At 43.5% G+C, this 13,765-nt stretch overlaps 1 protein-coding gene across 1 annotated transcript; it reads right to left on the bottom strand.

Moving 5' to 3' along the window:
* Positions 1-347: 347 nt before the first annotated feature.
* Positions 348-8,817, bottom strand: MALSU1 (mitochondrial assembly of ribosomal large subunit 1). The gene is made up of 4 exons (XM_017823907.1): positions 8,631-8,817; positions 6,856-7,034; positions 3,940-4,021; positions 348-2,750 (listed from the first exon to the last, which is right to left on the bottom strand). Exons 1-4 carry the CDS (start codon positions 8,815-8,817, stop codon positions 2,572-2,574), a joined length of 627 nt encoding a protein of 208 aa, XP_017679396.1. The 3' UTR covers positions 348-2,571.
* Positions 8,818-13,765: the final 4,948 nt, after the last annotated feature.

The raw sequence follows: 13,765 nt of genomic DNA, 5'->3' as shown, positions 1-13,765 counted from the left end.
GCATGTGCTCTTCATAATACTTTCCATTAAATGAAGCATGTGTGCTGTGCAAGACAGCCTGGGCTTGATATGGCATTAGGGTGTAGGATTTTTAAACAAACATGAAAAATTGTGGAGAAAGCACTCAAGCTGGGCTGTAACAGAGATGTTAGCTCAACTGATGGACACAAACAGTGCTCGAAAATGAAGTTACTCAAATGCAGTGCAGGAAATCAGTGAAACGACGACAAAAGTTCCACTTGAATGGTTTCCCCTGTTCATTCATCATCAAGGGATCCTGCACAGAGCCAAACTTGCATGTACCTCTGTACAGGAGGACTGAACGATGAATCTGTAGACTCATTGCACAAGCTGCTCAATTATTTTTATTTTACACAGAAATCACTCGACCCATTGAACTAATTCTCCAAAAGTTTTCTTTCCAAAAGGGGTTTAATGTTGCACACTACTGATCATCCAGACTGTCTTGGTTAATTTGTAAGTCCCCAGCTTTTAACAGTATCAGGCCAAAGTCTCACCAAGGCAGGCAAGTAACCTGTTTGAGGCATTGCAGTAGCTCAGCACATACTGTCAATGCTTCTGTTAAATGGCTAAGGACAAAGTTGTTTTCCTGGGCTGGTAGTTCTGATTGTTTAATAGCAAGCAGTGGATGTTCCATAGAACTCCTTTTTACATTATGCTTTAGCAGTAAAGTCAGTTACACTTTTTTATTTTACTGGGTTTTTTGTCTCCTTTGTTAATTTTTTTTTTTGTCTTGTCTTACGGACTGTTACCCCTTGTCACCTTTAAGAGTCCTAACCTGTTCCCGTGGAACCTATTCCCTATCTCTTAATGTTCTTTTCTGGGTGCTCCTTCTGCTACTGTGCTCTTGGAGACAGGATACGCTATGTGGTTCTGGTTACTAAATGTGGGTTCATATAATGGTTTAATGTTTGCTAAACCTGCCTCTACCCATCTAGTATTACTGATCCTCAGCAGCAGTAAAAGGCAAATTGTTTCAGGGAATGAGTCACTTACTCCTACACATCACTCCTAGGAGGAAATGCCTGATTTAGAACGCATCAGGCTGTAAGACAGCCAAGGTTATCTTTCCCCCATACGATTACTTTTGAAAAGTTATCATGAAGCATTTTGAAAGTCCTTCTCTGCACTCAGACTTAACACTAACATGTTTGGTTTGTGGGCAAAGATGTTTTATCTGTATAGTTTAACTATATTTTATAAATGCCCTTTGCTTAACTGCAGAACTATCTGCTGCCTTGTATCAAAGAGCAGGTGAACTTGGGGGCAGTCATTCCTGAAAGAAGAGAGGCTAGGCAGAGCAAGAATATGATGTGAAATAGAGGGAGAAGTTGTTTGTTTGTTTGTTTTAAATTAAATACACACACACATCCTCCTAAACACCACAGCTATAAGCACAATGCCCAGGCTCACTTTGAGCATTACAAAGAGCAGCTACTATGCAGTGCTCGAAGTAATGTGTGGTGCTATGGAGTGAAAAAGGTGATTAGCCTCAGAATCTCCTGTTTCTGCTTCCTGATGCATAGCAATGCAAATTTCTCCAGAAGGAAGAGATCCTAATCCAGTGATGAAAACTCTGTCCTGTAGTGGAGTGTGTTACACAGACAAGCTTACCACCCTGAAGGTCTTCTTAACTGAGCAGAGCATGCAGCAATCAAATTAAGAACAAGCTGTGTGATAACTTCTGAGAGTGCCCAACATCTGCAGTATGTAATGCTCAGTGACCAAGGGCTTCCTATAGAACTGTTTTTGCCCACTTCGAAGAGCTGAAGGTTTATACTGCCAGAGTGTGTCTCAGTGACCCTTTTCAAAAAGTAGGTGAGAGAAAAGCTAGAGGAGGAGCCAATTGCACATGCAGACCGAGCTGAATGTTTTAACTGAAGACAACTAATTGAAGCACTTCAGTTTGGGTTTTTTATTATTATTAAAAACAGATTGGCTTTGGCCGAAAAACTGACTTACTGTTCTGTTAACTCAAAGCACATTTATTTGTCACTGCTGCTCTTGGCTTTTATGTTCTCAGTAACACCAGTCTGTTTTCTGTCCCACTTGAACTCAGACCATGACTTGCTTTATTGTGACCAGAAGCAAACAGCTTAACACAAGAAGTGTCATCTCAGCTGTACTATTTCAGTTTTTCCTTGCAGCACTCAAATCTGTTTTGCACTGCCACTACAAGCAAGTCTTTCAAAGATACTAAAAAAACAATTACTTCAGAGGATGAGCATGAGTTTCAGGGTAAGTAGCTTGAGCAGCTCTCTTTAGCCCACTCTTCTCACTGCAAACTCCACTGGGACAGTAGCTCCCCCAGGAAGCTCTGATAGGATTGCCTCTTTGATATTTTATGGTTGGACTTTATCTTAAAGGTCTTTTCCAACCTTGATGATTCTATGATTCTGATCACTTTTTTAGTTTGTTTAGAACTTTGCTTAGGCACATCCAATAAATACACTGGTTTGTACTGATAACTGTACTGACTGCTCAGTCAGTTCCCAAGCCTCTCTCTGATCTGTGAAGGCACACTCATTCTCTTTCCACACAGTAGCTGCATTAAGTTCTTGTCTCAAGATGATCACTGCTGTTAGCAGTCAGTCCAAATATAAAGTCTTCTGGCAGGGACTGTGGAGTCATCTGTGTTAACTGGTCATCGTAGGGACCGAGAGTCCACAGCTTCTCCAATTCATAAACCTCTCGTGCCTCTGGCAGCATGAAATGCACCACAATGTTACCTGTGCAGAACAGAAATTTGCAATAAATTAATGTGAACTGTAAAGCACTACTACACCTTCAGCTGTGCAAAGAGTTCAAGTCTTCCACCCCTATTCTGGCTCAATATAACAGGTCAGCTCATAGAGGTATCTTCTTAAATTGCTGCTTCCAGTTCTTAAACAGTGTTAGGAATTGCTCAGTCCTTCAAAAGACTCCAAGACTACAGTCACAAAAATGAGGCACAATACTTCACAATAAGACACTATCACAAGACTCCAGACCAAAGAAGTTATGACTTCTGTGGGACAGAAGAAAATAAGTCAAAAGGAATTTTACTTCAAAGAGTCCTGCAAGGTGACAGATGGATTTTCAGCTTTCTTTTATTACCAACAACATTCAGCTATAGCCAAGTAATTTTTCTTAGTTTTGTTGTTCACACTTCTCAGGTGGTTTTTATAATGAAATAGGTCCAAACTTTGATAAGTTTTTCTTAGAAGAAAGTGCATTAGACAAACACTGGAATAAACATTCTCTACTGTTGTTTGCACAGAATGGAAATATATGTCCTTAAATTTCAATTGGTTTTCAGTTATTACAGTCAAGTATTATGATAGTTAAGTAACCAAGGCTTAATATCACTGGCTGCAGTGTTCCTCACACATCTATCCTCTCTTTTAGGCCAAAACACCAAGTTGGAGGGTGATATTCTAGAATTAGCAGTGAAGGAGAAATGCTTTTTGAATGCAGTCTTTTATATTTGTGTAGAGTTTCACACTTAAAGAATAAAGAATTACACTCAGTTTCTTAGGACTGATGTTTTACCCCATGTCATGGTATGATCCGGACAGTGAAAAAGTCCATTTAATAGTTCACTACTAAGGCAGTATGCAGCAAGCACCCACTTAACCAAAGAGTGGTTACAGAAAACTGAGAAAATTGACAAAAGTAGCTTTTTTTTCCCACTATTGTTATCTTCAATTTATTAAAACATGTTTTAGCCACTAAAGAGTAGTTACTGCTTTTTTTCTCAGTGCCAAAGATCTTTAATGAACAATCATTTAATATCTCAATGAGTTCAAGCAACAACTGGAATTCCAAAACAGGAAAGTATTGCGAATTCTCCATAGCAACCAGGGTTCACGGTGAGATGCTTCTGTCAACAAGGAGCTCATGCAGAACTTTGTACTTGTCAGATTCACAAATATTTACCAAAATCAATGCACATCCAGTCATCTGTCTCTTTTCCTTCAATCTGTGTATGAGGATCACTTTCTTCTTTGAGATGCTTGTACTAAAAAAAAAAAAAAAAAAGGTAATGGCAGAAAATTAAGTACTTTGCATTTATTTAAAAGCACTCAGCAAAATCTAGCTTCTCTGTTAAGTTTGAGTTGCTTTAAAGCTTAAATGGGTTAGATTACTTCATGTTGGTTCTGGAGTCTGCACAAAAAAAAAGAATATACACTTGCAGTACTAGAAAATAAGAAGAGATTTCTCAATGGGATTTAGTATCAAACCTGGAACCTAATGTTCTGAATTCCCATAGTTATCCATGAATTTTGTAGGTTATCCATATTTTATTGAGATGAATATTGAATACAACTGCTCAGCGTTACAGTAGTCTTTCAATTACTGGGTCCCTAGAACTGCCACTACCACCAAGTTTTATTTCCTTTCCAATACCTTTCATTGGTGTTTTACACTGGCTAGTTAAGGATGCAGAAATGGAAGCTTATCCTCTTCTCAGAGGGGAGTGCAGTGAAAAAGTTTCACCCCCTGCCATGAGGAAGGCATTCAAGCAAGCCTCCTGTCTCTGGAGTGCACACACTCACCACTCACTGCAAGCTGGGGAAAAGCATGACAGGCACACAGGTTTCCAAGCTACGAACTGCTGTGGGAGAGGCGAGGGGGCAGCTCAAAACACACACTCAGCTAGGGAAAGTGGGTAGTTCCCTTTGCAACACAGGGTGGCTTTTGTAAATGCTAGCTTAAGAGGCTTAGCTCTCCCCACCCTGTACATGAAGAACCCAAGCACCCACCAGAGATGAGGAAATTTGACAACTAGAAGCTTAAGCATGGTCACTTTTGGATCTGCCCATAACCTACTTGTTTCTCTACAAGAAGCATCAACAGAAAGGGCTCTAACAGTCCTTTCTGTCATGGAGGCAAAACACAAAATAACATATACTAGCATAGCTGGCTAAGAAATGAGTCCCACTTCACTGGGAATGCAATTATCACCAAATGCAACTGTTCCTGGTTGTTCCACACAATGCTGGCTGCCAGATAATGACCCTTTTGAAAACCAGCAGGAAAACTTTTAAAATCTACTAGTTCTGAGTTACTTTCAAAATGTCACTCAGAACCAGTTCTACCTTCCTATCTTTAAGATGGCTTGTGAGACATCTTCAAAAGCAGGTAATTGTCAAAGACTCTCTGAAAGTCAGCTTAAAATGCTAAAAGCCCTGTGTGCACTGCCATCAGCTATCATCAGCCTGCAAAGGCTGATCTCTGCTACAAGTTTCCAAGCCCCGTCTTTAGAGGCTGTGTAAGGTGAACAGATTATAATGAAGCCAAGTGTTAGCTTCTTCCTCTAACATGAAACCAGATGGGAATGGGTAAGCAGTAGATGGGACTTCGCCATTTACAAGCTACTGGAAGCAAAGCAGGAAGATCTCATGCTACACCGGAGCACTTCTGTGTTTTATTGTGACTAAATCATGCACTGACATAAGCTTTTAGGTATGGTAATGGTAAAGCTTGCCAGCTGCCTGGCAGTACTCCTGAGCACCTACTCAGCTTATTTTTGCCTAGAAAACTTTCAGACAAGCTCAGCCACTCCCATGTACTTGGTCAGGCTTCCCGGTTTTTCAAGAGGCCCAGGAGGGACACCTTCTCTCCCCAGAGGCTCTGCCTTTACAAAATCGCTGCTTTTACAGCCACCAGAGGGTGCAGCTATGAAGCACAGCCATGTTTTTGCAGGGTGGGCAGTACTCACTGATATCTCCTGGTCTGGAGGAGATGGAAAGCTGTTGATTTAAGTTGTTGCAAGTTACGCAAACAACAGAATATATATATAAAGCACTTAGATTTAGTACATTCAAATCACATTAATGCAACTTCCAGCTTAAGGCAAAAATTTGGTTTGCAAAGATGTATCAATTCCTTCAAAGAACAAAAGAAACTCCCCTAACCTGTTCAGAAATACACTGAAAAGCAAAACCATCTCTCCCTCTTTCCTCCCCACCTCAAGTCTCACAGCTGAAACCAATGGGACTGGAAGGAAGAATGTAAAACCAAGAGTCAAAGGAAAAATGGGGTCAGGAAGGGAAAGAAAGTGGGTGAAGAGAAGGCAAACTCCAGGCTGAGTCCAGATAGCTGACTGAGATGGGGACTGGTTATACTCCTCACACTGCGCTTTTTAAAGTCAGACGGTTCTTTTCTGGCCATGAAGTTTGGCCAGAAACTTCAGACTCTGGCCCCTCCCCTGAGTCTGGTCCTCATCCCTAAGCTCTACTTGTATTTTTATTGACTTCTATTTCTATACTGAAAAGTTCCACCAAAGCCAAACAGCGCAGGATTTCTATGCAAGGATGGCTACCACTGCGCTTCCTTTCCTCCTCTTCATGCACAGCAGGGTGAATATTAAACAGCAGTTTGCTTTACTAAGCCCAGGAGGGGATCCTGTGCCTCTCAGGATGCCATCTTTTTCCCAGCCTTACAATACACCTGAGAATCTGGAACTTTTAGGGATTAGGGTTTGAGAACAAAGTAAGTATTATGAATGACTGGGAACAGCTGTGATGCTTGCTGGACAAAGATAAAAGTGGACACAGGTCATCATCACCATTTCACATCACTCCTGTCCTAGCCACCAAACTCTGCTGATGTCATCACTGTTCTACATCCAGTGAAGTCTGTTTTTAAAACATATTACTACATTTTGTGTAGTGCTGCTAAAGCGAAAAAGCACAGTTAGTTGCTAGATGTATTCAGGACTAAATGATATAATGTAATCAGGTTCATCTTACCTGGCACAACCTTATACATGCAAACCTGAGGAAATTCCTTTCACAACATTTAAAACCATTCCCCAAAACTCAGGGAGAGCAGCAAAACCTGTCTTACCATTTTCAGCATGTACTGTGCCATTGCATGGAGATGCCGTGTTGAAGATCCACTCACAATTATAAAATAATCACAGTATTTTATTTCTGGAGGTGGCTGGATAACACAGATGTCTTTAGCGTTTTCTTGCCTCAGCAGTGCTACAACAAAGTCAATGTTGAATTTTTGAAGAACAGTATCTGGGAGCAGATGGAAAAAATAACACAGTGGCAATTTATCTTTTTCATTGCAAAAATCAACCATTTAAGAAGCCATAAAATAGCAATTAACTGAATTATAGCCTAAGCTAGTCACTCATTATGAAGTTTGGTTTGATACTGACAATGCAACATGATCTGCAGATTTTTCAAAAACATCTTTAAAATCATCAAAGCTGAGAACTAAGCAGTGTTCTGGTAAACAACACTTTATCACTACATATAAGTTACCTAAATGAAACTCTGATGTTTGCTAACTTACTTATTTATTGTTGTTAGCATCTACAAGTCAGTGATATCATCAGACACTTGTCAATTAAAATGAATGAAACCTAAGTAATTCAACAGATATTATTAAAACAACAGACAAAACTGAAAATATTTCAAAACAATGCTTTTCAACAGACCTGTGATAATACATGATGAAATTATTCTAGAGCCTTAAGCAGGTGAAATCAATGTATTGAAAATGGAGCTGACGTGATGCAGTGTGAATATATTTTTTATCTGCACATGGAGTAAAGCCACTTTTTTTCTTTTTCCCTAGCCTGTTCTGCTGCAGATTATAATATTGTAGACCATGCTTTAGTCCTTCAACAGTTTAAGCAAGCCAGCTTAGAAACCATTAAATCTGTGCAACTACCTTGTGTCCACACCAAGAAATCAGTTTATTTATAATTTGTCCTAATTAGGGAGGTGCAATTTGTGTGCACACTTAAGACATAATTTGAATCTGTCAACAATGCAAGTCTACCACTATAAAGTGAACGTTAGTGCAGACGGAGCATCAGCACAGAGCCAAACTTCATATTTCCCAATATAAAGAAAAAACCAAACACAAGAACAACAGCTACATACAATTATATGCATGAACGGGGATTTGAAATTGGATCAGAGTTCTGTAAATGGAAGCCTTTGAGCTCAGGGATTCATGCACTCTTTCAACTTTTTGCTGTGGTCACACATGCAGAAAATTAGCGATGGCCACAGCCCCTCCAAGACGCAGTGGTTACAAAAGTTAAATATTTGCTTGGTGGCCACATGTGAAGCCTCCAGTGCCTCCTTAGAGAGCGAATGGCCTAAACAACCCCGGGCACGGTGTGCCACGCTGATCGGCATGGCCAGATCCAGGCTGGAGAAGGTTTGCAGAACAGCTGCAGGGACACACCAGCTCAGTGCACACGAGGCTTGTACCCGTAACCAGCCACCCGTAACTGCTTCCCCACCTGTTACATAACAGGGAGACTGCCAGGGCACATCCCAAAAACACCTCCAGCTCGGCACCACCGCCCCCTCAGAAGTTCCTGTAGGCACCTACACACAGGCTCCATTCACACCAGCCCCGAATCCTCATTTTCCCGCCGGGCAAGGGAGTCGATGCTGGCCCAGCGCCGATGCCGTGACTCCGAGGCCCGCGGTCGCAGCCGAGGTGAGGCCGATCCCACCCACTGGGCACCGTGAGGGTCCTCCCGCAGCTGCAGAAGCGATTCCACGCGCTTCGAGCAGCCCCCTCTTCCCGAGGCGTCACATTTCGCTCAGGGTCACCCCCGCAGCGCGGCTCCCGCGGCTGGGCCCTACCTGCCGCCTGGTGCCGCTCCGCCGCCGCTTCCAGCGCCCCGGCCCCGGCTCCGGCTCCCGCCGCCGCGCAGCCCCCGCGGGGACCCGGCGGGGCCCGGGGTGGCGGCGGCACCGCCCGCGGGGTGCCCCCGGCCGCGGCCCCGAGCGGCCGCAGCAGCCGCCGCGCCCCCGACACCGCCCGCCACATGCCGGCCCCGCGCCCCGCCCCCTCTGCCGTACCGTACAGCGATTGGTCGGCGGCGAGGCCGCCCCCTCGCCTCATTGGCGTAGCCGGCTGTCGCTCGGGCAGTGGCGGCGGGCGCGCGCGCGGCGACTGCCTGGAGGTCGCGGCGCTGCCGGCCGTGTCCCCGAACCGGGCTGTCTCCGAACCGGGCTGTCTCCGAACCGGGGTGTCCTCGAACCGCCCGCGGGGTGTCCCCGAACCGCCGCCCGGGTGTCCTCCGGCGCCAACGGGGTGGCGGCCCTGAGGCCTTGCGGCTCTGCTCGTCGGAGCGGCACCTCTTCGAGGAGCGGGTGCTCGGCCCGTCATGGAATCATACAGTGGTTTGGGTTGGAAGGGGACCTTGAAGATCATCTACTTCCAACCCCCCTGCCATGGGCAGGCCCAACTATACCAGGTTGCTCAGAGCCCCATCCAACCTGGCCCCACCTCCGGGGTGGGGCATCCACAACTTCCCTGGGCAACCTGTTCCAGTGCCTCACCACCCTTACAGTAAAGAATTTTTTCCTGATATCTCTTCTAAACCTACTCTTTTTCAATTTGAAACCATTCCCCCTTGTCCTGTCACTACATGCTCTTGTAAATAGCCTTGCCCCATTTTTCCTTCAGATACTGGAAGGCCACAATTAGGTCACCTTGAAACCTTCTCTTTTCCTGGCTGAACAATACCGATTCTTTCAGCGTTTCCTCACTGGAGAGGTGCTCCATCTCTCTGATCAACTTAGTGGCCCTCCTCTGGACTCACTCCAACAGGTTGATGCCCTTCCTGTGCTGAGGACCCCAGAGCTGGATGCAGCACTCCAGGTGGGGTCTCACCAGAGCAGAGCAGAGGGGCACAATCCCCTCCCTCAGCCTGTTGGTCACACTGCTTGTGATGCAGCCCAGTCATGTTTGGTGCCCGCCGGACCCAGCCCCGGGGCACTCCTGGCCCCCTGCCAGAGTCCCAGGGTGGGAGTGCGGGTGTGCAGACAAGGAACATCTGGGCTGACAGTGGCTCATCCTCACCTTCCCTGTCCCCGCCTTGTGCTCCTCGTCTGTGTTCTGTGAGGAGTGTCTGACCTTCAAGGTGGTAAAAGGGGAAGGGACCTTTCTTTTTCAGATTTCCTTGTGTGTGTGTGTTATGTTTTCCTGTACTGCATGAAACCCATATTTGGATTTTGAAATTTTCAGACCTCTCAACATCTTCGTCACTCACTTTTTTTTTCCTCCCTGAATTTGGACACGTGACAAGGTTCCTGTGGCTCACTGCCTCCTCAAAGCCCTGGATCATGCAACAAGAAACTGTGACTGGGTATCTGTTTTACAGTACACACTGCTGGTTGCTTTTCAACCTTTTGGTCTCCATTGTTCTCCCTACCACGTGCAGCTGATCAGTTGGGTTTTCAGCTGTACCTGGCCTACGGGATTCTGGAGCCAGAAAATAGATGCAGGTTCCCTTAGGGATGCATCCTGAAGGTAGCTGTTTGTTTGGTACCATGGCTTGGGAACATGGGCCAGGGGATGGTTGAACAAGCATAAATTTTAAAGGATCATAGAATATGCTGAGTTGGAATGGACCCATCAGGATCATTGAGTCCAACTCATGGCCCTGTGTGGGACACCCCAAGAATCACACTATGTGCCTGAGAGCATTGTCCAGGCACTCCTTGAACTCAGACAGGCTTGGTGCTGTGACCACTTCCCTGGGGAGCCTGTTTCAGTGCTCAACCACCCTCTGAGTGAAAAACTTTCTCCTGATATACAACCTGAACCTCCTCCAACTCAGCTTCATGCCATTTCCTCAAGTCGTGTCACTGGTCATGAGAATGAAGGGATTGGTACATGCCCTGCTGCTTCCCCTCATGACGATGTTGAAGACTGCAATGAAGTCTCCCTCAGTCTCCTCTGTAGATGCCTACAGGAACTTCTGAGGGGGCGGTGGTGCCGAGCTGGAGGTCTTTTTGGGATATACCCTGGCAGTCTCCCTGTTATGTAACAGGTTGGGAAGCAGTTACGGGTGGCTGGTTACAGGTACACTTGAACAAACCAAGTGAAAAAGTGAACAAGCAACTCAAGGATGATTTGATGTATCTAGATTTGAAAGGGAAGGTCGTTCCTGCACTTTAACCAGCTCTGTGCTGTGCTAGGTTGTTGGGCATCTGTAAAAGGGCAGATACAAAATGTGGGCACTGCCATGTAAACTGAAATCACATATCCCAGCTCAGGCCTTGTGCCCCCTTTTAAAGTCAGTGGTTTTGGCTAAAAAGCTGCAGCTGGTCTGAAACTTGATTTTTCTTGGGAAAGTGTGTTTTACATTTGTGTAATTCCCACACAGTGTTAATGGGCACAGGGTAGTAGTCTCACTGTGTTTGGTTTGCAATGGAGAATGTTGTCAAGGGCTAAAAAACTATGACCTAGGTAGGCATGTCTGAGCATTTGTATTTAATGTGGGTGCACCTCCTTCCCCTTGGAGAGGCTGACATTTACAGGTATGGTAAAATGAAAGAATTGCCATTCAGAATGTTTTTCCCTCTCTCACTGAGTATAATGGTAAAACAGTGGTATTACGGTTTAAAGGACATAATAATGGTTGGTGCCAGACTCTTTTCAGTGGTGCCCAGTGACAGGATGAGGAGCAGTAGCCATAAACTACAACACATAAAGTTTCACCTCAACATTAGGAAGAATGTCGTTATGTTGAGCATGGCAGAGCACTGGAACAGCTGCCCAAGGAGGTTGTGGAGTCTCCCTCTCTGGAGACATTCAAAACCCTCTGGACACAATCCTGTGCAACCTGCTGTAAGTGACCCTGCCTTGGCAGTGGGATTGGACTAGATAATCTCCAGAGGTCCTTTCCAACCCTAACAAGTCTGTGATTCTGTGAGAATATACAGACTTGTAGTGATAAAAGCTTTACCTTTAAAGAAAATTTGACTATGCTGTATGAGGCTGGAGGTGATCAGTTGTACTAATGAGCCACAGTGGCTAGATGTCTCTTGCAAACTTTTGTTTGATTCTTCTACTATTCCTTCAGGGACTGGTGGTTCTTAGCCTTGGTTTCAGCTTCAAAATACTTTTGGTAAGAAAAAAATGCCACATCTGATGAGTGTCTTTGTGCTATAAAAATGTTCCAGAAGAAAAGGGGGGAGAAACAAAACAAATGGTTTGAAATAATAGTTCAGTTTTTAAAGTAATTTTTAACAAACTTGTTACCGAACTGATATTTCAGTTTCTCTTGATGACATGTTTGAAAAGATGTTCTTTCTATAAAAATTATGTACATTTATGTTTGATGTCATTCTTGATGTTATTTCTCCAAAGGGGATGCCTGAAAGCTGTCTTGTAACATTTGCTGACATTCACAAATATGTTGTTTGTCAGCTGTTCTTGCCTTTTGAAGGACACGAAGTTCATTTGTATCCTGATCTGCTCTGAAATTGGGTTCTGTAGCTGTCATCTGGTTGTTGAGAAAGTCTTGCTTCTCAGATTTGTGGTGCCATTGCTCTGAGTACACTTGAAGGGAGACTGCAAAATCAGCTAGATAACCAATGGTAATACCAGGTGTGAACTAAGGGTAAAGCAAATCCAGTTGTGTTTTCTGGAGGTAGATACTGTTTTGATCAATAATTGGGCAACTCATCAAGTTCCTTATCTCGGAGTATTTCTTTCTGAGACAAAGAAAGTCTACTCTTTAAAATCATTAGATGGTTTATTTGTCAGTGCAGCAGTTAAATTCCATTGTATAAAAGTAAAGATGTATGAAATAGAAGTTACAGCTGAAAATGCAAAATCATACTATAAAAATGTAGTAGTCTGACACGATACTTAAAGGGAGATAATGCAATATATTCTGTATACTTAAGTTAAAGAATAAAAAAGTTCTTAACATATGCCCGAAAGCTGTTTTCTATGCAAAAGCTTAAGATGTCTCTGAGCTCCTAACTTGCAATGTTTTGCAGAAACAAGATGCTTTCTGCATACAGCCTAGGTCAGTGGTAGCCTTCACTGATCCTAAGACGTGACAGATTTAATGTTTTCATGCTTCATTTCAGGTCATCTCAAGCTTTCCAATAAACCCCTGTCCTGCCTCAAGCTAGAGCAAAAAATACAAATTACAGTCCTGCCTGACTGATAACAGAGGACATAACATTCAGGCAGTAATTTTTTCAGAAAATGTGTTTTCTGTTTAAGTCAGAAAATATTCTTGGATGCCCAGTTCTGGTTAGACAATAGGATGTTAACTATAAGGAAGATGGAACAATAGCAAATACACTGCTTTTAATAATATAACTGAAATGGCCGCAAAAGAATTAAAATAATGGGAAAACCTGGGAAAAAAAGAAGAAAATAGGCTGATGAGCATTTGATGGATCTGCTAAAACAGTAGGAAAGTGTGTTTATGCTTATATATTGCCTGAAAACAGCATATATCAGAGATGTTTCAAGACACAGTAAACAAGGTAACTATCTTGAAATATAGATCTTCAAAGAAATTAGTGTTTAGAAATGGGTTGTGTAAGGTCATTGCCAGCCTCTATTTTGGTTATAACCTTTACTATTAACAGCAGGGCTTTTATGGAACATGAACTATAAAGCATTTTTGATCTGCTTGCTCATCTCTGTAAAGCTCTTTAGCAACCTTTTCCCTGCTACAGATAAGATACTGTCCTTTTGTCATCATCCAGTGGCCAAGCCTTCAGCAGTTTGCTGCTGATCTCCCACTGTGAAATGCCACAATGCTGAGTGGTGACCATGTGTGGCTACAAAGCCAGATCGCTTGGGAAAAGCCTCGGAGTTAGTTTTTTTAACACAGAATTGCAGCTAGAGTGAACAAGGCACATTGGTTTTGCTTAAGTTTATATTTTCTAAGCTGCATCATGCAAAAGCAGAAACTGGAACATAGGGCTTTATTTATATTGGGGTTTTAATTTATTTG

This window comes from Lepidothrix coronata, unplaced genomic scaffold (genome assembly GCF_001604755.1).
Source record: "Lepidothrix coronata isolate B3197 unplaced genomic scaffold, Lepidothrix_coronata-1.0 Scaffold106, whole genome shotgun sequence".
Taxonomy (NCBI): domain Eukaryota; kingdom Metazoa; phylum Chordata; class Aves; order Passeriformes; family Pipridae; genus Lepidothrix; species Lepidothrix coronata.
This window is presented reverse-complemented; position numbering and strand designations above follow the sequence as displayed.